General features: G+C 39.3%; 1 protein-coding gene across 5 annotated transcripts in view; it reads left to right on the plus strand.

Annotated features, from left to right (window-relative positions):
- The window catches only part of TUBGCP4 (tubulin gamma complex component 4), a 46,351-nt gene that overhangs the window by 2,626 nt on the left and 16,578 nt on the right, over positions 1-27,147 (plus strand). For 3 of the 5 annotated variants that reach the window (XR_005032327.2, XR_008992585.1, XM_036923655.2), the window contains exons 3-10: positions 1,750-1,872; positions 2,233-2,286; positions 2,725-2,781; positions 5,927-5,968; positions 6,841-6,920; positions 9,384-9,585; positions 12,753-12,918; positions 14,048-14,172. Coding sequence is in view for 3 of the 5 variants with exons in the window: in XM_036923655.2 (XP_036779550.1) it covers positions 1,750-1,872; positions 2,233-2,286; positions 2,725-2,781; positions 5,927-5,968; positions 6,841-6,920; positions 9,384-9,585; positions 12,753-12,918; positions 14,048-14,172 (849 nt within the window). In the remaining 2 variants the exon portion in view is untranslated. The remainder of the gene's footprint in view (positions 1-1,749; positions 1,873-2,232; positions 2,287-2,724; positions 2,782-5,926; positions 5,969-6,840; positions 6,921-9,383; positions 9,586-12,752; positions 12,919-14,047; positions 14,173-27,147) is intronic. The other 2 variants (XM_036923656.2, XM_036923658.2) reach the window with 2 other exon arrangements.

The following is a 27,147-nucleotide window of genomic DNA, read 5'->3' on the forward strand; positions in this document are numbered from 1 at the left end:
GATTCCCATTGAGGAGTAAAGTGGGGACTTCGAGAAAGGAAAAGAAAGGATGCTTTTCTGAAACAGTGCAGTTGATGCCCTCTGGCCCCTATTATATAAATGAGTTGTCAGGCCTTTGGTGATAATCTATGAGAGAATAATGCCTTATATTTTCATCTCTGGGGCAGAGATTCTGGTTCCCTTAACTGATTTTATTGCAGATAAAATACAGCATGAATTTAATATCTAATCAATGCCTGTTTGCTATAAAATCATATTAATGAGGGCACACTTAATTATCAAAGTTGGAACCCATATATTAATACAGATGGAAAGGCTCCTAGTTTTAATTTTTTGTATATAACACTTTAAAAAACCTCTCCTATATTCATGTGACTATGTGGATTTTGTCATATATAATATGTGAATTCTTACTTTCTCAAATTCTAAAGGTATCTATAGTACCTCTCTTTTTTTTGGAAAAGCAAACAGCATACTTAATCTTCTCTTTCATTTAGTGATAGATGAAGACATTCAGTTCTCTGGAATGATGTAAGATCAAAACAAAACTAGCTGGTTGAAGCCAGTGTGGTCTCTGTCACCCTATGCCCATACTGTTCATTTATTTTCAGGATCTACTAGTATCCTTAAAGCATCCTCTGGCTACATTGGGCCTTATAACCCCCGAGCACAAGCTTCTTACCATATTTGTTGTTGAATTCTGCTATTGTATCTACCAACACCAGAATCTGATTACCCAAATCAGTACACAGCTAGAGAAGCTACTCATTGTGGTTTCTAGTCAACTTTAACTGCAGCTCACCATATAAAACTACAGAAGAGGCTCTTACAAAAAATTGCAGGTTTCCTGAAGGACAAGCCATATTTATAAATAGCCTCTTGGTGAGAGTCCCATTATTCTCCATGAACTATGAGACTCATGCTCCTGATGAACTGCCATGCCAAGCAGGAGAAGGGATGTTAGGAGGAAGATTGAGGTCATTTTATTGATTTGGTAAATATTTATCCTCTGTTCAAAGAACAGTGCTAAAAGCTGAAATACAAAGATGAATAAAGTGTGTGCCCTTCATGAAGCTCTTGGTCTAGAGAGGGGACATATAAACAAAAGTACATTCAAACACTAAATAGAGATGGTATGAAAGGGGAAAGCTACTCATTGCCGAGGGAGAGTTAGGAAGGGCTTTGCAGAGAAGAGATGCTTGACTTGGGCCCTGCATGAAGAGTACGTATTTGTCACAAAGATGAGTGCACAGTTATAAGCAGAACACATCCAAAATCATGAAGGTGAGAAATAAAGGCAAGACACATTTGAACTGAGGGTAGTTTGAAATTGAAGATGTGAAGTTAGAAACAGAGAAAGATAATGTTGGAGAGAGAGTAATGGCCAGAATATAGATGTCATTGTATGCCATGTAAGGGAGTTTAGATATTATTCTGGGGCAAATAGGAAGTCACCAAAGGAATTTAAGCTGGAAGTTACAAGGTTAGAATTGAGTTGTAGAAAAATCTCCACTGGCAATATGCAGTACTACCTGGTTGGTTGTAATATCTAGCGTGCTTGGGAAATTAAAATATTACCATATTTTAAAAGGTTGGAACTCAAAATCTGTCCCTTTGAGTTTGGTTTTCCTCTTCCTGAAGCCCCACTTTGATATGGAATTCCTTAAAAACAATACCATTAATAAAGGATAATGTCTTCCTCTGATTTCAGGGTCTGAGCTGAGTTCACTTTTCTTTGTTTGATTTCAGGATCACCATGCATCTCAGCAGGGCCAAGGTGGGTTACATGGAATCTACCTAAGGGCTTTCTGCACAGGGCTGGATTCAGTTTTGCAGCCTTATCGTCAAGCACTGCTGGATTTGGAACAAGAGGTGAGAGAAGAGACATGGGAAACACCACCTGTGGGACAGCAGATGAGGGCCTGTTCTTGAATTTGAAATGCCCTTTCATAGTTTCTGTGTGGCTGGAGGGTACAGTGTACTCCCTGTGATTGCCCAGGCTGTCAAAGTGGCATTAGATCATGGCAGAGGTTCCTGAGTGAGTTTATAAGAGCCCTAGCTTTGGCTTGTTATCACCTGAAAATCAGAACTAACTATTCTCTATAAATTATCAATTCCTAGTAGCCTAAAACTGGCACTAAGACCATTCTGAGATTCCCTTCTGGTTTTTATAGTTTAAAAAGATTTGAGGGATTTTATATGGACCCCTAATCACAATGTTTTTTGTTGCAGTTCCTGGCGGACCCCCATCTGTCCATATCACATGTCAATTACTCCTTAGATCAGGTATGTTACCCTAGTAACAAAATGTCTTGGAGTCTGTTGATAGTAGGAAAGTAATCTAATTTATGACATCATCTTCAAGAACTTTTTTCCTTCTGGATTCAGAGCCCAGCATTTTTTATTTTGTATGCTTTCCTAGATCAGAGCTGTTTGAAAACCTCCAAATTTAGTTAAAACTTAATGTCTGATGTTAGTGCTCTATATTGACTTTAATATTAATAATTATGCTAGCCTCAAAAATAGAATCTGCTTCTCTCTGCCATTCTCTTTCCATCTGCCGCCAACCTCTACATCAGATTGTCTTAGGATACTAGATCTTGACTGTTCTGGGTGTTGCCATCTTTATGTTAAATGGGCCTATTTAGAAACAAAAGCGTTTACTGAGTAGCTTTTTTCCTTGTATTTGATTATATACCCTCCTAATGATTTCCTACTTTGCAGTTCCAGCTCCTTTTTCCTTCTGTGATGGTTGTAGTAGAACAAATTAAAAGTCAAAAGGTGAGAACTTTCTTTTGCTCTAGTAAACACAAAGGAAATATTCACAATCAATTTTGTCTTAAATTCTATTTTGAAGACCCTAGTTTTTAGTGGTTCTTATTTATTTATTCATTCAACTGTCTTCTTGGGTATCATGCCATATGTCAGAAATGCAAAAATAAGTTATGACCCTACCCTTAAGCACCTCCTGGTCCAGAAGGTGGGGACAATGTTAACAGATTTACCCAAGAATGCTCCTCGGTAAGAAAAAAATGCTGTGGATGCTTAGAGGTGAGAGGTTTTTGCACCAAAGATTTAGGACTATTGGGATATGGATCCTGTGGAGAAGCAGAAAGTTAGTCCTTAGAAAAAAGGAAGTAATGGGTTTATGGCTAGGGTGCTGGCAGCTTTCTGAGAATCAGATTGGTGGGTAAAACCCAAATTTTTATTTTATTAGTTAAATATGCTTGTTCTTACCACAAGTTTCTAACCATAAGCATTGAAAAGTAAGGGTCCTCAATGTCAGGAGAATGTCTCTTCTGGGCAGAGTTAATAGTCTGGGGAATAAATGCTTTGAGATTTAACATGAGAAAAAGAATCTGATAGTCCATAATTGTACCAAAAAGAACAAATGTATCAAACATGTTAGCTCATTTATGTTTTTAAGCTGTTATATTTGTGTCTTATCTTATTATGAGTGTTTATCTTGATGAATATAACTAGTTAAATTAATTCACCAGGTTGCTAACTTCATTTTTTGCTGCATAAGTATAGAAACTTACACTCTGCTACGTTCCTTCAGTGGGGAAGATGCTGTTTGGCCCTTCAAAGCTGATTGCCCTTATCAAATAACATGAGCTTTTATTATGCACTTGCTGTGTAGTAGGCACTGTACTGAGTGCTTCAAATACATTACCACATTCAGTCCTCTAAGGGGTCAAGTAGGTTAAAGATCATGCTTAGGGTCACACAGGTGGTAGTAAATGGTAGAGCTTGGATGTAAACCCACATCTGACTCCAAAGACTATGCTCTTAACCACTCTACTAAACTGTCTCCCCAAACTGGAGGGGAGTGTAGTTAGTTCTGGCTAAGTGTAGTTAGTGTAAGGGTTCTGTGCATAGCTGCACATCTCAGTTGACTTTCAGCTTCCCATGGCCACAGGAAGGAGAGTGAAAAATGTGTAGCGGGATTGCAGGTAGGCAAATCTTTATTGCTGCCAGGGTGTGGTCAAGAAGCTAGGTGCTCTGGCTCTACAGAGTTTAAAAGTGAGGTGGTCAAGAATATGGGCTGGGATGAGAACAGGGAAGATTGCAAGCAGGCACAGGCATCCTTTTAGAGTAATGGAAATGTTATAAAACTGGACTATGGTAATGGTTGCATAATGCTGTAAACCTATTAAAAATTATTAAATAGTACACTTAAAATGGATGAATTTTATGGTATGTAAATTATCCCTCAATAAAGCAATTTTTATAAAAGGAAGAGCCAGAATGACATAGAAGGATGAAGCTGATTTTTAGAAAAGTGTGTACCTTATAAAGCAGTATGAAGTAGGCCTTAATTTGAAATACTTTTATTTACCTCTTTGCTTGTGTGGATAAAATGAATTCCTGTGGCCAGGATTGTCACCTGCCAGGGTGAGACTAGCTCACTGCACACCTGTGGCAATACATGGCTGTTGACTCTATATAAAGAGCTCTGCCCAGTGCTCTGGGGCAACACGGTGGCACAGCTGCAAGACTGCAGGAGAGCAGAGGCTGGAGTGGTGGCAGCGCTGAGGACAGGCCCAGAGGATGGCTGTGCGGGCCAATTGTGCAGAGAGGCCCAGAGGATGGCTGTGGGATGGCTGTGCAGACAAGAGAGTGAACAGGATTTTAGTGACTGACCTGCCACCTGGAAATGAAGTTGGGTATAACCCTTTCACCCCAAGAACGTTTTCCTGTCAATTTCTTTGGTCACATTGAATCCACAGTGAATTTGCCTGGGGCTGAAACCCAGTGACAAGATACAGATCAGTCACGGAAATTCTGTTCACTCAGAGCGAGTCTGCATGCAGCAAGCTGGTTTCTGCCTCTAGGCCCCTCTGTCCTCACAGCCATCCTCTGGGTGTCTCTGTACTGTTGTCCTGCACAGCCATCCTCTGGGCCTCTGTTCTCTGTGCTGCCACCACTCCAGCCTCTGCTCTGCTCTCCTGCAGCCTTGCAGCCCTTCCACCATGTTGCGCGTAGAGCACTGGGCAGAGTTCTTTATATAGAGTCAACAGCCATGTATTGCCCACAGGTGTGCAGTGAGCTAGTCAACCAGGGCCAGGTGAGAATCCTGGCCACAGGAACTCTCTTTATCCACACCTACCTCCTGGAAATTAAGTTGGGTATAACCCTTTCACCCCAAGAACATTCTACTGTCATTTCTTTGGTCACATTGACTCTATAGCGAACTTGCCTGGGGCTGAAACCCATTGGCAAGACAGCTTGGAATTCCAACTCTATATGATTCTGGTTTCCCTAGTGCAGTAATCCTCAAACTTCACTGTTCATTAGAATTACTTGGAGCAAATTGTTAAAACCAGGTTGCTCGGCCCTACCTCAGAGATTCTGATTCAGCAGGTCTGGAGGGGGACCCAAAAATTTGTATTCTTTTTTATTTTTTTACAAGTTCCCAGGTGATGCTGACATTGCTGCGAGGGGCGGGGGTGAAGGTGGGGTAAGGAGTAGGGAAGGTGGAGGTGGAGGGTTCATACTTTGAGAACAACTATTGTGATACTGTGATTTATAAAAAGAAAAATATATTTGGCCTTCATCTATTTCTGGCACAGAGCTCCTGCCTTGCCTGAGGGTTTCAGCCCTGGGGCAAGTTTACTATGGATTCAGTGAGACTGAGGAATGACAGTGAAACGTTCTTGGGGTAAAAGAGTTTATACCTGGTTTTATGCTCCTGGCGATAGGTCAAGCACTAGAATCACGTATGCTTCCAACAGTTTGCAGGTCTGTAATCCTCCTCCATCTCTGCCTCCACCCAGAGCACTGGGCAGAGCTCTTTATATAGTGACTCAGTAATAGCTCATTGCCTGCGGGTGTGGAAGCAGTAGCATAGCAGCAGGCCAATTACATGATCAAGTAGTTTTGGTGAGGATCCTGGCCATAGGAACTTCCATTTTCCCCACAGCTCCTAAAACCTTTGGAATATCCTAATGGTAAGAAGATAAAGGTATGTTGATATTCATAACAAACCCCTAGCAAACACACCTGAGTTTATGTTAATGAGGTGACTTGTGGAAAGCACCTAAGGATAGGAGCTGGCAGGCAGGAGAACCTCATGTGATTAGAAGGTTAGAACTTTTAAGTCCCACCCCTGACCTCAGAGGGGAAGGGGCTGGAGGTTGAGTTCAATCACCTGTGGCCGATGATTTAATCATTTACGCCTGTGTAATGAAGCCTCCATAAAACCCAAAAAGACGGAGTTCTGAAAGCTTCCAGGTTGGTGAACTGGAATGCTTGCATGTGCCGACACGCTGCACCCAAACTCCATGGGAACAGAGGCTCCATTGTTCAGGACCTCATGCTGCCTCTCTCTTCATATCGTTACTGATTAGTATCCATTAGTATTGTTTGTTAAAAAAAAAAAAACAAAACAGGTAATCTAGTAACCAGGTCTCCTGAGTTCTGTGAGCCACCCTAGCAAATTTAGTGGAACCCAAGGAGGGGGTTGTTGGAACCTCTAATTTATTAGCCAGTTGGTCAGAAACTTGGGCTTGTGACTGGCTTTGGAAGTGGAGGGGAGTCTTGTAGGACTGAGCCTTTACCCTATAGAATCTGATGCTATCTCCTGATAGATGATGTCAGAATTGAGTTGAATTGTAGGACACCCTGGTTGGTGTCAGAGAATTTCTTAGTGGTGTGGGGAAAACCTCACACATACTGGAACTGGAGTCAGAATTGAAACTATATACATAGGTCTTACAAAAAGTTTATCCCCATTCTCTGCTGGATTGTGTCCTCTGGATTGAATATAGAATATGAGTTTGTGTTACATGAACTATTAAAATGGAATCCAATTTGACGAGGCTGTATTTGTGACAGATTCATGGTTGTCAAATCCTGGAAACAGTATACAAGCACAGCTGTGGAGGTTTGCCTCCTGTTCGCAGTGCATTAGAAAAGTAAGTCATGGGTTCATTGGGGACTGGGGACAGGGTGGTGGTAAAGTGACTTGACTTTGCACCTGTTTGATTTTCAGGTATCTCAGGTTTCCCTCTGGGAAAGTTATGACCTGTTTAGAAAAGACCCATGAGCAGAAGAGCCCATGTAATCCTATGATGGCTCAGAAATTGCAAAAAGAGGGTTATAAAGTGTTGAGTATCAGAACTAGGATCTAGTTGCCTAGATGACCTTGAGGTACTCCTTTTTCATTCTGAACTCATTATCCTTGGAGAATTTCCATTACATATGTTGGATAATGCTTACATTACGTATGTCTGGACATGTGCACTTCTAGTAGCTGGTATTTTCATATAAAGGTCCTTAAAAATGTTTATAATCTCATAGTGCCACTCAGGAATTTTATTCTAACAAAATTATTCAAGAGAAGAAAATAATGCAGTGTTATCTACTATTTCAAGAAATAAGAAAATTACCAGCAGCAGAAAGCTAAATATATATTCACTTAATAGACTGTAAAGCCATTAAAATGATAAGTAGTCTAACATGTAAAAATATTTTTAATAATACTAACTGAAAAAAGGATACAAGATAGAATTACAACTAATTGAATATATGTAAGGTATAATCAAAGACTTTATTTGATCTATTTACCTCTTCCTCCTTATTTTTAAAAAGAAGGTGTAGCATTAATTGGGAAATTGGAGTAGATGATCTCTGAGGGTGCTCACAACTCAACAATCTCCACTTTAACCATTGCACAGGTAAATCCTTAGAAGAGCAGGAAAGTTTCTAGAATGTGCTTCAGAGACTAACTATTACTGTGCTTTTCTTTTTCTAATAAAAGGAAGGCATTTTGATTATAGACAACAGACATGCAAAGAGAAGGAGTAGAAAATGCCTTTAATCTCGGTTGCTTGAGATCAGCAATTTAACTTTTGCTATAAATCTTCTACAGTGTCTCTGTATATAAATGTATATAGTTTTATGCATAGAATCTAAAACCTTATGTACATAACATATGTACATGTTTATTATATATTTTCAGGAACCAGATTTTATAGATTGCCTACTCAGATGTGCAAAATGTGAATGGCTTCCCATTTGATTTAAAAAAATTTTTTTCTAATAGAGGTTCTGTTCAGTGAGCATACTACCCATAGCAGACTCAAGCTTTTTCTCCCCAAGGTACTTTGAAAAATTTCAAATCTACAAAAAAGTTGAAAAACCAGTACTATAAACACCTGTATATCCTTTAGTTTCACAGTTAACATTTTGCCATATGTGATGTATCTTTTTTCTTTCTCCATATAAACTGTGAAATATATAAGTATATATAAATACACACACCTGCATGCATACCACTTTTTTTTTGCTGAATCGCTTGAAAGTAGTTGCAGATTATTATAACCCCTAAATGCTTCAGCTTGTATGTCTTTAGAAAAAGGGTATTTCTCTTATCAACCTCAATACCATATTATACCCAAGAAAGTGAACATTAATCCAATAATATATCCAAAATGTATCTGAATGTCCCCAACTGTCCCCCAAAAGGTTCTTTATTAGCTGTTCTTTTTTGCAATCCAGGATCTAATCAGTGTTTCCATAACACGTTTGGTTGTTATGTCTTTTTTAGTCTCCTTCAGTTTGGAATAGTCTCCTCCCTTGCCTTTTTTTTTTTTCTTTTTAAATCTTTGATGACATTGATGTTTATGAGTCCTGACCAGTTGTCTTGTAGAATGTTCCACAATCTGGATTTTTCTGATGTTCATCATGATTAGATTCAGGTTAAACATTTTTGTCAAGAATACTCCATAGTTAATATTGTTTTCTGTTGCATCATATCAGAAGGCAGAGAAAATAAGCTTGTCTCATTACTGATGTTATAAAGTTTGAGCACTTGGTTTAGGTTTTTTCTGCCAGCCACATCTCTCCATTTTAGAGTAATATTTTCCCTTTGTAACTGAAGTGTTACCTGGGGGGTGATCTTTAAGCTCATGGGAATATCCCATTCTCCAACAACCACACTGCATTTTGTTAGCTAATACTTTTTCAGGTATACCTGCTTCTCACATATAGAATATACTCTCCCTATGTGAGTCCAACAAAAATAAAACACTTAATACTCTGTTTGCCAAAAAGATACTCCTTTAAGTCCATTTAATTTTAAACAGGAATCATCAGTTTGGAAACTTTACACAAAAGGAGGAAAGAAAATAAGCCTCTCCTAAAAGACTATCAGAACATTGAACATTTCAGACTTCAGTTGGTTTGGAAATTTAATCACTTAGTCCATCCACCATAGCACAGTTATTTTTAGCTTAATTTGTCATTTGCCTTCTGACTCACCCAACTCTCAGGCCTCTGTTTATACTGTAGCAGTTTAAAGCATGTTCCCTGGCTGTGATGGGGTTTGGTGTTTTCTAACTGGACTTCTAAGGCATCTTGCTTGCCTCTCCATTCAGAATCCTGGCCGTGTGTCATGGGGTCATGTATAAGCAGCTTTCAGCCTGGATGCTACATGGACTCCTCTTGGATCAGCATGAAGAATTCTTTATTAAACAGGGTCCATCTTCTGGTAATGTCAGTGCCCAGCCAGAAGAGGATGAGGAGGATTTGGGCATTGGTGGACTGACAGGAAAGCAGTTGAAAGAGCTCCAGGACTTGGTGAGAGCATAGCAAGAAGCCTAGCATACTCCTGCCAGGACTCAGAAAGTCTAAAAGTCTACAGCTAAATCATCTTTCAGTGTTACTAGCTCCCCTCCCCCAACTCCACCCTTCCAAGCTCATCATAGCTCCAGCACTTCCATAAATTCTTTAGACGTGAACACTTAGCTTTATCTTAAACTTAACACCTAACTTAATGTGAGACTTCAAAATAGAAAATATATTTGTGAGATTCCTTTTGTTTCCCCTTTCCCCAATATATGCATTTCAGAAGTTAATGATAAGTCTTTCTCTCTTACAGTAGTCATGTAGCTATCCTATAGCTTTTAAATGCAGTTTGGAGTTTTGATTAGACTCCCCAAAGTCCTAAATTACCCTTGTCCATCCATCCACCCGTTCATTTATTCTATTGCAACATTTTATTGAATGCCTGTTATATGCCAGTATGCCAGGCACTCTTCTTTTTTTTTTAAACAAGCAAAGAGTAGTTTAGTAAAGCAAAGTACACACTCAAAGAGGGAGTGCTGGCATGCTGCAGAGGTGAGCAGCATGGTGGGGTTTGGGTTAGGTGGTCTTACAGCTGTAGTTTAAGCAAGGGTAGAATATGCATTGGGTGGGGTTTTCTTGGACTAGGAAGGATATTTCTGGGAAAATATGGTGACACCCTCTTTTTGTCCCTAGATGGTCTTCCTCGGAACTGTCAAGGTGCCAAGGGGTGTGATTTTTAGTGTGCTAATGAGCATGTAATATACTTTGAGGTGAAGTCAGGGTCAACTTCTCCTCCATGATGGAACCAGTCAGTTCTGGCAGGTCTGGTATCTATACCCACCTGCCCATGTCCTGAAGAACAGTTTACACAGAATGTTTAGAATATAAACAAGCAATTAATCGAATATAAACACCAGCCAAAGTCCCCAACCCTCTCCCTGCTCACATCTGGCTATCCACCTACTATAACATTCCGTCAAGGAATGTGGACTCTTGAAATCTTTCAAAGAAAAATGGATGGTGGTCTTCTGTCGCTGCCTCCTGCTGAGGAGAGGCATTGGCCCTGCCTGTGGGTCCAGCAGTTTGCTGCTGTCTGTCAGGGAGAGGAGGGGTCACGAGCTGTCTCAGCTGTGGAGCATAAAGGAGGATGCAGCTAAGTTGCGGATTGCTGATGGGTGTTTTCATCAGTGTGACGGATGGGTTGAAATCCTTGTCTGAGCAACATCTGGAGCTGGATTTTCTGTACCAGGCACTATTCTAGGTGCCACAACTGCATAGCTAGATAAAATGTAGTAGGCCTGTCTGTAAAGAACTTTTAGTTTAGTCGAAGATAAAGAAAAGTAAATGGTAACATTACAGTATATTAAATGCTCTGGAAAGAGTAAGTATGGGTGTTCTCAGAACACTGCCTTAGGATAACTAGAGAAGGTTTTTCAGTGGGAATTATGTCCAAATTGCAAAGAGTTTGGGAAGAGAGATCAGGAAATATTCCAGGCAAAGGGAAGGATGTGTGTAAAGTACAGAAGCCATGAAGGACATGGCTCATTTGGGGGACTGTTAGTAATTCAGTTGCAACGGTCAAGTAAAGGCTGAAATAGAAAAAGTATAGGGGAAAATGGAAGGGATGGAGGAGGTGGCAGTCAATGAAGCTGTTGAGTTAAGCAGAGGTAAGATCATGGAAAACGCTTGTAAGCAACAGGGAGAAATTTGAGCTTGAACCTTAAAAAAGCTGTGAGCCAGTGAAGAATTTTAGGCAAGAGGTTAACACAATCAGACTTTATGATCACTCTGGATACTGTGTGAGGAATTGTTTGTAAAAAAAAAATCAAGGTTAGCAGCTGGTAGGTCAGTTAGGAGAATGCTGGGGACACTTAGGTGAAAATTGATAGTGGCCTAAACCAAGGATGGTAGCACCAAATACGGAGATGAGAAAGGCTTGAGAGGTATTTAGGAGGTAGAATAAATAGGCCTTAGTGATTGATTTATGAGTCCAGAGGAAAGAATCAAGGATGATACCCAAGTTTCTGCCTTCAGCAGCTAGTCAAGTAGTGATGATAAGGAATGTGTATTGCTGGTATTGAGGGAAAGAAGATGGGTCTAATTTTGGACATGGTGAGTTTTGAGGTACTTGTAGGAAATGTCCAGTGGGTCAAGCCTGGAGCTCATGAGAGCAATCTAGCTTAAAGGTAAAGGTTTAAGAGCCATCAGCATATTGAACTTGTTAATCCAGGGTCCACATCAGCTTTAAGAGGTTCTGTGAAATGTATGTGTGTATATTTATCCTGAAGGTCCATAGCTTTTATAATTGCAGGGAGTTTCGTGAGGAAAGAAGTTTAAAAATATCTGTTAGGATGAATAGTTCAGCCACAGATGATGTGATTGTATAAGAACGGTATAGAGAGTGAGAGGAAATTAGAGCTGGGATAGTGCCCTGGGGGAAAACAGCCCTGAAGTCCAAAAGAAAAAGGGCAAACAGCAGAGATCAAAGTCAGGATTGTCTTGCCAGAGTTGTGGGTTGGAGCCAGATGAGAGTCAAATCGAAAGCAAGGTAGGGAATGGGAAAGACCTGAGTGATCGGGCTGTGGTATCTGGGGCTTCACGGGCTGGATCAGTGGTTCTCAAACGTCAGTTTGGAGAGCTTCTTAAAACACTGATTGCTGGGCCCCCAGATTTTCCATAGATGTGGGAAAAGGCTTGAAAATTTGCATTTCTAACAAGCTTTCAAGTGAGGCTGATGCTGCTCATCCAGGAGCCACACTTTGAGAACCACTTGACTAAATGCCTTGGGCTAGTATAAAAAGCTGGGCAGAGCAAACTTATACACAAGGAAATAGAGTAATAAACACAGACCCAGAAAAAATAAAGACCAATTATTCCAGGTACAAGTATAGAAACTGAGTTTCAGAGCTACTGTGTGTAAGTTTTTCCACAGTAGTAAAGGCAGAGTGAGGACTAAAATCTTAGTGTTAAAAGCACCAGTTATTTCCACCATGCTGTCATGCCACATGAAAGTGGAATTGTCTTTCCAACACTGGCAGTTGAAGAATTGTGCAACTTCATATTTGAAGTCCCTGCTTCTAGAAAATGTAAATCATGGGTTGGAAGAGTTATAGGATGTTTCCTTGTTTTCCCTTTTTTACTTCAGTGTCATCTCTGATATAGATTATTTCCTTGACTAGCGCCTGATAGAAGAAGAGAACATGTTGGCACCATCTCTAAAGCAGTTTTCCCTGCGGGTGGAGATTTTGCCATCCTACATCCCAGTGAGGGTTGCTGAAAAAATCCTGTTTGTTGGAGAATCTGTCCAGATGTTTGAGAATCAAAATGTAAACTTGACTAGAAAAGGTAGGAATCTCCTTGCCTAATATACCCCATCCTCAGAGGCCCTTATTACTGATATTGTGTGGCTTCAAGGTATGCCTGGTCAGAGTGAGTGACTAGTAATATTTATGTATGGCAACTCCCCCCTTATTTGCAGAGGATACATTCCAAGATCCCCAATGGATGCCTGAAACCTTAAGTAGTACCAAATCTTATGTATACACATAATCCCCAACTTAATAGTGCGACTTATAATTTGTTGGCTTTACAATGATGCCAAAGTGATACACATTCAGTAGAATGTGTATTTTGATCTTTTCCCAGGCGAGCAATTTGTGGTGGGATACTCTCTCATGATGCTGGGCAGTGGCAGCAAGCCACAGCTCCCAGTCAGCCACACCATCATGAGGCTGAGCAACCCATGCGTGTATGGCCATTCTGTACTCTTACAACCATTTTCTTTTTCACTTTCAGTGCTATATTCAATAAATTGCATGAGTCATTCAATACTTTATTATTAAATAGGCTTTGTGTTAGATGATTTTGCCAAACTATAGGCTAATATAAGTCTTCTGAGCACATTCAAGGTAGACTAGGCTAAGCTATGATGTTTGGTAGGTTAGATGTATTGAATGCAGTTTTGGCTTGCAGTTATTTTCAATTTAACATTGGGTGTAACGGGATATAATCCCATTGTAAATGAAGGAAGATCTGAACTTTGTTTTTTCCTGTACATACGTACCTGTGATTAAGTTTGATTTATAAAAAAGGCACACTAAGGGATCAATAATAATAAGAACAATTACTGTAATAAAAGCTATGTGAATATGGTCTCTTTCTCAAAATATCTTGCTGTAACCCTTATAATGATGTGGGATGATAAAATGCCTATGTGAAAGATAAAGTGAGATGAATGACTGAGGTATTGTGTCATAGCACTAGGTTACTATTAAATTGACCTTCTGAGGATACTGTAGAAGGAGGATCATCTGCTTCCTGATGGCACTTGACTGAGGGTTACTAAAACCTTTATATGGGATAAAACCTTGGATACCTTAGAAACAGGTGAAGGAGCTGCCCCACCAGCATTAGAAAACGTTGTCTGCTCTTGTTATTCTCTGGCTTCCTCTGACAGTACCTTCCTATTTTGCAGGATCCATTTTGAAAAACCAAGAGGACACTTTTGCTGCGGAGCTGCATCGCCTCAAGCAGCAGCCACTCTTCAGCCTGGTGGATTTTGAGCAGGTGGTGGATCGTATTCGTAGTACTGTGGCTGAGGTTTGTCTTTCTTAGTATATTTTCTTAGGAAGAAAATGTACTAGTTCCCCAGAAATTGAGTACTTGACCTTTGTGTTTGAATGTGGTTAGGATTTAACCTGCAAGGAATTGTTTGAGAGTTAAAGGGTGGGAAGTAGAAAATAAAAGCATTCTCTCTGTTTTTCATAATAGAGGCAACTGCCACAAAGTTCTCACACCTTACAAGAGTTTGCTTGTTACCTGGTTAGTTGATAAAGGGAGGTCTTGGTTTCATTTCAGACACTCAGCATTTTGAGTCTGTCTGTATAGTTGGCAATAACTCCAAGGAATCAACTGATTCTGACTAAATTTAGTGCCTTACTTATAGTTTAGGATGTCTTTATTACTTATTCTTTCATTTATGGATATGATAATCTTAGGAAGGCAGAACAAGTATTGCTCTTCTATTGTTAAAAATGAAAAAATACTGAGAAAGCTAACTTTTCTGGTGTTGCACTGTACGTCACAAAGTTGAGGTCAGAAACAGCCTTCTGACTCCTAGCTCAATGTTCTTAAGTGAACTGTGCTTCATCTACCAACTTAAATTGTGACTAGTACTTTTCCAAATGGGCATATGTTCTGTAGCTTATAATAAAATTTGGCTCACAGGTATGTGATTGTGAAATAAGAAACTTAGTTAATCAGCTGTGTTGTTAGTGGTTTTCAACTTTGGCTATGCCTAGAATTGCCTAGGGAAATTTTTAAACATGCACTTGCACCAAGTCCTTACCTCCAGAGCATCTGATTTATAGGTCAGGAGAGGGTAGATGCTTGGATTTATACCAGCCAGTCAGCCAATCAGCCACCAAACTTTTGCAGGGGATTTTGAACATAGCCAGCACACTAGGGTCAGTGTCTAGAGCTGCAAAGAGGCTTAGCATCAGATATCCTCACATTGGAAGCACTGTAATCTATCATGAATATGATTTCATTTTCTGGTCACTGTCTCAAAAATTCCTTGCGGTTGGAGACAGAGCTGTGATGTAGACATAGAATACTAGACCTTAAAGTGAGCTTGAGGCATCACTGGATATGATTCTTTATGGGCAAGTAAATATTTAAACTATCTAGAATACCTTTCAGAATTTGAAGACATTGCCCCTCCCCTATCTGTAGCCAAGGCAGCTCTTGTCTAAGGGACTGATGTCTTCAGTTCATCTTATTTTATTGAACCTATTTCTGTTCCTTAATCATTTTTGTGATAACTCTTTGGAAAATGTAGCTGATGGAGGAAAGTAAAATTTTATTGAATAGAAGATTCAAAATCATGTTTTTCTTTTAAAATTTTAAAATGCATATAGCTAGAAATTTTCAGTTTGTAAAAATGATAGAGTTGAAGCTCAGACACTTAAAAGTTTTTTTAAATTGTAGCTATTAAGACTTTTTTTGAAAGGTATTATTGTAACAATAATAACAGCTTATACTAATGAAAAGAAATACAGTGTACCAGGAGGAGAAAGAAGGAATGTCTTGCAAATACATTTCATACTCATCCCCTCTTGGGTCTCTTTCTCTCCTTTTTTATTTTTTAAAAAAGTATGCATACTATATGAATTTATTTATATAGAGTTCAAAAGCAGGCAGAACTAGGGGGCGGAGCCAACATGGCGGCATGAGTAGGACAGTGGGAATCTCCTCCCAAAAACATATATATTTTTGAAAATAAAACAAATACAACTAATCCTAAAAGAGAGACCTGAAGACACAGGACAACAGACAGAATACAACTACACCAGCGAGAACCCAGCGCCTGGTGAAAGGGGTAAGATACAAGCCCCGGCCCTGCGGGACCCAAGCGCCTCTCCCCCCAGCTCCCGGCGGGAGAAGAGCAGGCAGAGCGGGAGGGAGACGGAGCCGAGGACTGCCGAACACCCAGCCCCAGCCATCCTGGACAGAGCGCAGACACAGTGCATGCGTGGAGGGCTGGTAACTAATGAAATAGGGCAGCAACACCTCTGAGCGGGTGCCGAAGCTGATGCCCCTGTGACAAAGAAAAGTGGAAGCTTTTTGAAAGTCTTAAAGGGACAGGGACTTAACAGCTTGACGGAAACAGTGGCAGGAAATTACAGGGAAAACCAGGCGCACTAACCCCCTGGGCAACAGCTCTGAGACCCCTCACAGAGGTAAACAGCCAAACAGCCCCCGGGTCCATTACCCCTCCGGGCGCTGCGAAAGCAGAGAAATAGCCTAAGGCAAACCCCACCCACAGAAAGGGAGATCCATCCATATCGGCTGGGCAAGACACAAAGACCCAGCCTACTCGCAATTACCCAACACAAGCCACTAGAGGTCGCAGTTGTCCCAGTAAAGAAAGGCCAGTAGCAAGTGAAAAGTTTGGCCCTCCCAGCGGACAGTCAACAGCACCTGTCAACATGAAAAGGCAAAAAAATATGATCCAGACAAGACTAACCCAGACAGCTTTGGCATCTGCTACATCTTCCCCTGAGAAGGAACCTGGGGAGATAGATTTAACTAGTCTTCCTGAAAAAGAATTCAAAACAAAAGTCATAACCATGCTAATGGACTTGCAGAGAAATATGCAAGAACTAAGGAAGGAGAATACAGAAATAAAACAATCTCTGGAAGAACTTCAAAACAGAATGGACGAGATGCAAGAGACCATTAATGGACTAGAAAACAGAGAACAGGAATGCAGAGAAGCTGATGCAGAGAGAGATAAAAGGATCTCCAGGAATGAAAGAATTTTAAGAGAGCTGAGTGACCAATCAAAAAGAAATAATATACACATCATCGGAATACCAGAAGGAGAAGAGACAGAAAAAGGGATAGAAAGTGTCTTTGAAGAAATAATTGCCGAAAACTTCCCCAAACAAGGGAAGAAATGGCCTCTCAAACCACAGAGGTACACAGAACTCCCATGACAAGGGATCCAAGGAGGGCAACACCAAGACACATAATAATTAAAATGGCAAAGATCAAAGACAAGGAAAAAATATTAAAGGCAACCAGAGAGAAAAAAAAGGTCACCTACAAAGGAAAACCCATCAGGCTATCATCAGACTTCTCAACAGAAACCCTACAGGCCAGAAGAGAATGGCATGATATACTTAATGCAATGAAACAGAAGGGCCTCGAAACAAGACTACTGTATCCAGCACGAATATAATTTAAATATGAATGAGGGATTAAACAATTCCCAGACAAACAAAAATTGAGGGAATTTGCCTCCCACAAACCACCTCTACAGGGTATTTTAGAGGGACTATTCTAGACGGGAGCACTCCTAAGACTAAACAGATGTCACCAGAGAAAATACAATCACAGCAAAGAAAGCAGACCAACCACATACTAACTAAAGGCAAAAAATAAAATCAACTATCCACAAAAAGCAGTTAAAGGAAACACGAAAGAGCACAGAATAAAACAACCAACCTATAAAGAATGGACGAGGGGGAATAAGAAGGGAGAGAAGAAAACAATCTCCAGACAGTGTATATAACAGTTCAATAAGCAAGCTAAGTTAGGCAGTAAGATACTAAAGAGGCTAACCTTGAACCTTTGGTAACCAAGAATTTAAAGCCTGCAATGGCAATAAGTACATATCTTTCAATAGTCACCCTAAATGTTAATGGACTGAATGCACCAATCAAAAGACACAGAGTAATAGAATGGATAAAAAAGCAAGATCCATCCATATGCTCCTTACAAGAGACTCACCTCAAACACAAAGACATGCACAGACTTAAAGTCAAGGGATGGAAAAAGATATTTCATGCAAACAACAGAGAGAAAAAAGCAGGTGTTGCAATACTAGTATCAGACAAAATAGACTTCAAAATAAAGAAAGTAACAAAAGATAAAGAAGGACATTACATAATGATAAAGGGCTCAGTCCAACAAGAGGATATAACCATTATAAATATATATGCACCCAAAACAGGAGCACCAACATATGTGAAACAAATACTAACAGAATTAAAGGAGGAAATAGAATGCAATGCATTCATTCTGGGAGACTTCAACACACCACTCACTCCAAAGGACAGATCCATAAGACAGAAAATAAGTAAGGACACAGACGCACTGAACAACACACTAGAACAGATGGACATAATAGACATCTACAGAACTCTACATCCAAAAGCAACAGGATACACATTTTTCTCAAGTGCACATGGAACATTCTCCAGAATAGACTACATACTAGGCCACAAAAAGAGCCTCAGAAAATTCCAGAAGATTGAAATCCTACAAACCAACTTTTCAGACCACAAAGGCATAAAATTCGAAATAAACTGTACAAAGAAAGCAAAAAGGCTCACAAACACATGGAGGCTAAACAACACGCTCCTAAATAATCAATGGATCAATGACCAAATCAAAATGGAGATCCAGCAATATATGGAAACAAACGACAACAACACAAAGCCCCAACTTCTGTGGGACACAGCAAAAGCAGTCTTAAGAGGAAAGTATATAGCAATCCAAGCATATTTTAAAAAGGAAGAACAATCCCAAATGAATGGTCTAATGTCACAATTATCGAAATTGGAAAAAGAAGAACAGATGAGGCCTAAGGTCAGCAGAAGGAGGGACATAATAAAGATGAGAGAGGAAATAAATAAAATTGAAAAGAATAAAACAATAGCAAAAATCAATGAAACCAAGAGCTGGTTCTTCGAGAAAATAAACAAAATAGATAAGCCTCTAGCCAGACTTATTAAGAGGAAAAGAGAGTCAACACAAATCAACAGTATCAGAAACGAGAAAGGAAAAATCACGACGGACCCCACAGAAATACAAAGAATTATTAGAGAGTACTATGAAAACCTATATGCTAACAAGCTGAGAAACCTAGGAGAAATGGACAACTTCCTAGAAAAATACAACCTTCCAAGACTGACCCAGAAAGAAACAGAAAATCAAAACAGGCCAATTACCGGCAACGAAATTGAAGCGGTAATCAAAAAACTACCAAAGAACAAAACTCCCGGGCCAGATGGATTTACCTCAGAATTTTATCAGACACACAGGGAAGACATAATACCCATTCTCCTTAAAGTTTTCCAAAAAATAGAAGAGGAGGGGATACTCCCAAACTCATTCTATGAAGCTAACATCACCCTAATACCAAAACCAGGAAAAGACCCCACCAAAAAAGAAAACTACACACCAATATCCCTGATGAACGTAGATGCAATAATACTCAACAAAATTTTAGCAAACCGAATTCAAAAATACATCAAAAGGATCGTACACCATGACCAAGTGGGATTCATCCCAGGAATGCAAGGATGGTACAACATTCCAAAGTCCATTAACATCATCCACCACATCAACAAAAAGAAAGACAAAAACCACATGATCATCTCCATAGATGCTGAAAAAGCATTTGACAAAGTTCAACATCCATTCATGATAAAAACTCTCAGCAAAATGGGAATAGAGGGCAAGTACCTCAACATAATAAAGGCCATATATGAAAAACCCACAGCCAATATTATATTGAACAGCGAGAAGCTGAAAGCTTTTCCTCTGAGATCGGGAACTAGACAGGGATGCCCACTCTCCCCACTGTTATTTAACATAGTACTGGAGGTCCTAGCCACGGCAATCAGACAAAACAAAGAAATACAAGGAATCCAGATTGGTAAAGAAGAAGTTAAACTGTCACTATTTGCAGATGACATGATACTGTACATAAAAAACCCTAAAGACTCCACCCCAAAACTACTAGAACTGATATCGGAATACAGCAAAGTTGCAGGATACAAAATCAACACACAGAAATCTGTGGCTTTCCTATATACTAACAATGAACCAACAGAAAGAGAAATCAGGAAAACAACTCCATTCACAATTGCATCCAAAAAAATAAAATACCTCGGAATAAACCTAACCAAAGAAGTGAAAGACTTATACTCTGAAAACTACAAGTCACTCTTAAGAGAAATTAAAGGGGACACTAACAGATGGAAACGCATCCCATGCTCGTGGCTAGGAAGAATTAATATCGTCAAAATGGCCATCCTGCCCAAAGCAATATACAGATTTGATGCAATCCCTATGAAACTACCAGCAACATTCTTCAATGAACTGGAACAAATAATTCAAAAATTCATATGGAAACACCAAAGACCCCGAATAGCCAAAGCAATCCTGAGAAAGAAGAATAAAGTAGGGGGGATCTCACTCCCCAACTTCAAGCTCTACTATAAAGCCATAGTAATCAAGACAATTTGGTACTGGCACAAGAGCAGAGCCACAGACCAATGGAACAGACTAGAGAATCCAGACATTAACCCAGACATATATGGTCAATTAATATTTGATAAAGGAGCCATGGACATACAATGGCGAAATGACAGTCTCTTCAACAGATGGTGCTGGCAAAACTGGACAGCTACATGTAGGAGAATGAAACTGGACCATTGTCTAACCCCATATACAAAAGTAAACTCAGAATGGATCAAAGACCTGAATGTAAGTCACGAAACCATTAAACTCTTGGAAGAAAACATAGGCAAACACCTCTTAGACATAAACATGAGTGACCTCTTCTTGAACATATCTCACCGGGCAAGGAAAACAACAGCAAAAATGAACAAGTGGGACTATATTAAGCTGAAAAGCTTCTGTACAGCAAAAGACACCATCAATAGAACAAAAAGGAAGCCTACAGTATGGGAGAATATATTTGAAAATGACACATCCGATAAAGGCTTGACGTCCAGAATATATAAAGAGCTCACATGCCTCAACAAACAAAAAACAAATAACCCAATTAAAAAATGGGCAGAGGAACTGAACAGACGGTTCTCCAAAAAAGAAATACAGATGGCCAACAGACACATGAAAATATGTTTCACATCGCTAATTATCAGAGAAATGCAAATTAAAACTACAATGAGGTATCACCTCACACCAGTAAGGATGGATGCCATCCAAAAGACAAACAACAACAAATGTTGGCGAGGCTGTGGAGAAAGGGGAACCCTCCTACACTGCTGGTGGGAATGTAAATTAGTTCAACCATTGTGGAAAGCAGTATGGAGGTACATCAAAATGCTCAAAACAGACATACCATTTGACCCAGGAATTGCACTCCTAGGAATTTACCCTAAGAATGCAGCAATCAAGTATGAGAAAGACCAATGCACCCCTATGTTTATCGCAGCACTATTTACAATAGCCAAGAATTGGAAGCAACCTAAATGTCCATCGATAGATGAATGGATAAAGAAGATGTGGTACATATACACAATGGAATACTACTCAGCCATAAGAAAAGGGCAAATCCTACCATTTGCAGCAACATGGATGGAGCTGGAGGGTATTATGCTCAGTGAAACAAGCCAAGCGGAGAAAGAGAAATACCAAATGATCTCACTCATGTGTGGAGTATAAGAACAAAGGAAAAACTGAAGGAACAAAACAGCAGCAGAATCACAGAACTCAAGAATGGACTAACAGGTACCAAAGGGAAAGGGACTGGGGAGGATAGGGGGGTAGGGAGGGATGGGGGGGAGAAAAAGGGGGGTATTAAGATTAGCATCCATAGGGGGTTGGGAGAAAGGGGAGGGCTGTACAACACAGAGAAGACAAGTAGTGATTCTACAACATTTTGCTACGCTGATGGACAGTGACTGTAAAGGGGTATATAGGGGGGACCTGGTATAGGGGTGAGCCTAGTAAACAAAGTATTCGTCATGTAAGTGTAGATTAATGTTAAAAAAAAAAAGCAGTTCCTGTGTGGTGACCTCCATTGAGCTCTACACAATGATATAAAGGGCATATAAAAGTGTAGGCAAAGGGTCTGTTTGTGTTTATACAGAGGATCAAAGCCTAATTTGGCTACCCCGAAAATGAACTAAGATAAGATATGAAAAAGAACTTTCAACATCAGCACTCTTGGGAGGACTCATGCCAGAAGATGATCATCAAAAAAACCCCAACAAAGATCCACGCACTGCTACAGGTGTAGATGCACTCATCCCACCAATTCCTTGGCTTGCCATGGGAATGAAGAAGGAGATATCTAAGCTGGCCTGTGCATACAGTAAAACAACAATTTGACTGGATCTGTATGGTTGGAACTCAACCAAGAATTAGGAGAAGTGCAAATTGTAGCACTCCAAAATCTTACAACTACAGACAATTTACTGTTAAAAGAACATATGGGATGTGAACAGTCCCCAGGAATGGGTTGTTTTAATTTATCTGAATTCTCTCAGACTGTTCAAGTTCAGTTGGACATTATCCACCATATCATAGATAAGTTTTCACAAATGCCTAAGGTGCCTAACTGGTTCTCTTGGTTTCACTGGAGATGGCTGGTAATTACAGGTATGCTTTGGTTACGTAACTGTACTCCTATTATGTTAATGTGTGGCACAATTTACTTAGTAGTTTAAAAACTATACATGCTGAAGTTACTTACAACTATACAAGAAGATATGTGAAAGAAATAATCAACCTCCCCAGGTTTTCTTCCGCCTGCTACTTCTATAGCTTTTCTTCTTCCTTCCTAATTACAACCCTTAAATAGAATTCGTGCCATATATCGAATTTACTGAGTATCATAATTCTTCCAAGTGGTAAAGACACCTCAAGACAAATACTGGGCATAGAAGCCACAGGTCATAAATATGCAAAGAAGTAAAAAGCTAACCTTTTCAAACAATAAGGCTTCTCTCTCACTTACCAACTTTACATTTCCCTGTATGACCCCGGAAGATGACTGGTTAGCCAGAGACGGGTAAGATTCCTCAAGGGAGGAACAACCTAAGACAGGCACAGTCGCAGGGGGGCCATCAGGTGAGAAATTGGGGATCAACAGAGGTGAGGCTTAGAACCTCACCCCCCCTGTTCTGAGAGAAATCTTCTGCATCCGTGGATGTTTTATTGCCCTTGTCTAGCTTGGATTAACACATAGGCTATAGGCACACACCTGATCATCTACATTTGCTCTCTTAGAACACTAAACTATGTTTTCTACCTTTATCTTGTATCTACCTACCACTTCAGCATTTTATTAAAAATAATAATAATAAAGAGAGAAATGTGGTATCCACATATAAATCAAGTATAAAAATCAAATGAATATTCATATTTGAACTGACTGTTTATAGCTCATAATGCATGAGCAAAACCGAAAGTTTCTGTGATGACTGCCCCTGTAATGTTCACCATGTAACTTACTCACTATGTAAGAATTTGTTCTCCATGTAAGAACTTGTTCGTTATGCTTCAAAAGATTGGAGACTGACAAAAATTAGGCTTGGGGTGGATTAATGATTGTGCATTGAGCATTGACCCCCCTATACAGAATTTTATTGTTGTCAACAACCATTTGATCAATAAATATGAGAGATGCCCTCACAAAAAATAAATATATATATATATATATATATATATATACACGCACTTCCAATTGTAAAATAAATAAGTAACCGGGATGTAATGTATAGCATAAGGAATATAGTCAAAATATTTTAACAACTTGGTATGGTGATAGCTGGTACCTAGAATTATCATGTATATAAATGTTGAATCACTGTGTTGTACACCTGAAACTAATGTAATACTGTGTGTCAACTACCCTTCAATAAAAAAATAAATAAAATTAAATTTAAAAAAGAATGTTACACACACACACACACACAAAAAAAGGCAGGCAGAACTAGTTGGGTGTTAGATGTGAGGATAGTATTTGCCCTTGTTCAGTGGCAAGAGCATGAGTGGGGCTTTCAGGGTGCTGTTTGTACAGGTATGTTCAGCTACTGAAAATGCTTCAAGCTGTAAACTTATGATTTGTGTACTTTTGTGTATGTATTGTAGTACTTCAAAAAGGTTTTTAAAATCGTTAGATATGTCATAGTTTTTGTTTTTTTAAATTTTATCTCTGGTTGGTTACTGCTTATATACTGAACAGTGGTGTTAATTTTGTAGGTTAACCTTATACCTGGAAACTTCAAGTCTTTTTTTTTCCCTTTAGTTCTAATAGTTTCCTGATTTTTCTAAGTAATAATAATACCATTTACAAATGAATTTTATAACTTTCCAATTTCTAAACTTCTGCTTTTTTTTCCCTTACCATCTTGGCTAGGATCTCTAATACTGCGTTAGTCAGCCGGAGTGATGGTTTATATAAACTGTGTTAAACAGAGATGATAATGGGCATCCTTGATGTGAATGCATCCAGAAGTTACTCTATTAATGTAATGTTTGCTGTAGGCTTTGGGCATGTGTTTATCAAGTTAAACTTATCTTCTCTTCCTAGGTTGCTATAAGTTTTTATCTTAAATTGATGTCCACTTTTATCAACTGCTTTTTCTGTATCAGTGAAGGTACAATTTCTTGCTCTGGGTTCTTTTTCTCCTTTAGTCTGTTCATTTGGTAAATTCATGGTTAGATATTTTTTTGTATGTGTATCATTAATCTACAATTAGATGAGGAACATTATGTTTACTAGGCTCCCCCCTTCACCAAGTACCCCCCACAAACCCCATTACAGTCACTGTCCATCCGCATAGTAAGATGCTGTAGAGTCACTACTTGTCTTCTCTGTGTTGCACAGCCCTCCCCGTGCCCGCCCCCACATTATACATGCTAATCGTAATGCCCCCTTTCTTCCCCCCCACCCCTTATCCCTCCCTTCCCACCCATCCTCCCCAGTCCCTTTCCCTTTGGTAACTGTTAGTCCATTCTTGAGTTCTGTGATTCTGCTGCTGTTTTGTTCCTTCAGTTTTTTCTTTGTTCTTATACTCCACGTATGAGTGAAATCATTTCATACTTGTCTTTCTCCGCCTGGCTTATTTCACTAAGCATAATACCCTCTAGCTCCATCCATGTTGTTGCAAATGGTAGGAATTGTTTTCTTCTTATGGCTGAATTCCAATGTGTATATGTACCACATCTTCTTTATCCATTCATCTACTGATGGACACTTAGGTTTCCATTTCTTGGCTATTGTAAATAGTGCTGTGATAAACATAGGGGTGCATCTGTCTTTTTCAAACCGGGCTGCTGTATTCTTAGGGTAAATTCCTAGGAGTGGAATTCCTGGGTCAAATGGTATTTCTATTTTGAGCTTTTTGAGGAACCTCCATACTGTTTTACACAGTGGTTGAACTAGTTTACATTCCCACCAGCAGTGTAGGAGGGTTCCCCTTTCTCCACAACCTTGCCAACATTTGTTGTTGTTTGTCTTTTGGATGGTGACAATCCTTACTGGTGTGAGGTCGTATCTCATTGTGGTTTTAATTTGCCTTTCTCTGATGACTAGTGATGAGGAGCATCTTTTCATGTGTCTCTTGGCCATCTGAATTTCTTCTTTGGAGAACTGTCTGTTCAGCTCCTTTGCCCATTTTTTAATTAGATTATTTGCTTTTTGTTTGTTGAGGTGTGTGAGCTCTTTATATATTTTGGATGTTAACCCTTTATCGGATCTGTCATTTATGAATATATTCTCCCATACTGTAGGATACCTTTTTGTTCTGTTGATGGTGTTCTTTGCTGTACAGAAGGTTTTCAGCTTGATATAGTCCCACTTGTTCATTTTTGCTTTTGTTTCCCTTGCCCGGTGAGATATGTTCATGAAGAAGTTGCTCATGTTTACGTCCAAGAGATTTTTGCCTATGTTTTTTCTAAGTTTTATGGTTTCATGACTTACATTCAGGTCTTTGATCCATTTTGAATTTACTTTTGTGTATGGGGTTAGACAAGGATCCAGTTTCATTCTCTTATATGTAGCTGTCCAGTTTTGCCAACACCAACTGTTGAAGAGGCTGTCATTTCCCCTTTGTATGTCCATGGCTCCTTTATCATATACTAATTGACCATATATGTTTTGGTTAATGTTTGGAGTCTCTATTCTGTTCCACTGGTCTGTGGCTCTGTTCTTGTGCCAGTACCAAATTGTCTTGATTACTGTGGCTTTGTAGTAGAGCTTGAAGTTTGGGAGCAAGATCCCCCCTGATTTATTCTTCCTTCTCAGGATTGCTTTGGCTATTCGGTGTCTTAGGTGGTTCCATATGAATTTTTTAACTATTTGCTCCAGTTCGTTGAAGAATGCTGTTGGTAATTTGATAGGAATTGCATTGAATCTATAGATTGCTTTGGGCAGGATGGCCATTTTGACAATATTAATTCTTCCTAGCCAAGAGCATGGGATGAGTTTCCATTCATTAGTGTCCTCTTTAATTTCTCTTAAGAGTGTCTTATAGTTTTCAGTGTATAGGTCTTTCACCTCCTTGGTTAGGTTTATTCCTAGGTATTTTATTCGTTTTGATGCTATTGTGAATAGAACTGTTTTCCTGATTTCTCTGCTAGTTCATCATTAGTGTAGAGGAAAGCCACTGATTTCTGTGTGTTAATTTTGTATCCTGCAACTTTGCTGAATTCTGATATTAGTTCTAGTAGTTTTGGAGTGCAGTCTTTTAGGGTTTTTTATGTACAATATCATGTCATCTGCAAATAGTGACAATTTAACTTCTTCTTTACCAATCTGGATTCCTTGTATTTCTTTGTTTTGTCTGATTGCCATGGCTAGGACCTCCAGTACTATGTTGAATAACAGTGGGGAGAGTGGGCATTCCTGTCTAGTTCCTGATCTTAGAGGAAAAGCTTTCAGCTTCTCATTAAGTATGATGTTGGCTGTGGGTTTATCATATATGGCCTTTATTATGTTGAGGTACTTGCCCTCTATACCCATTTTGTTGAGAGTTTTTATCATGAATGGATGTTGAATTTTGTCAAATGTTTTTTCAGCCTCTATGGAGATGGTTATGTGGTTTTTGTCCTTTTTGTTGATGTGGTGGATGATGTTGATGGATTTTCCAATACTTTAACATCCCTTCATCCCTGCAATAAGTCCTACTTGATCATAATAGATGATCTTTTTGATGTGTTTTTGAATTCGGTTTGCTAATATTTTATTGAGTATTTTTGCATATATGTTCATCAGAGATATTGGTCTGTAATTTTCCTTTTTTG

Source organism: Manis pentadactyla, chromosome 11 (assembly GCF_030020395.1).
Source record: "Manis pentadactyla isolate mManPen7 chromosome 11, mManPen7.hap1, whole genome shotgun sequence".
Classification (NCBI taxonomy): domain Eukaryota; kingdom Metazoa; phylum Chordata; class Mammalia; order Pholidota; family Manidae; genus Manis; species Manis pentadactyla.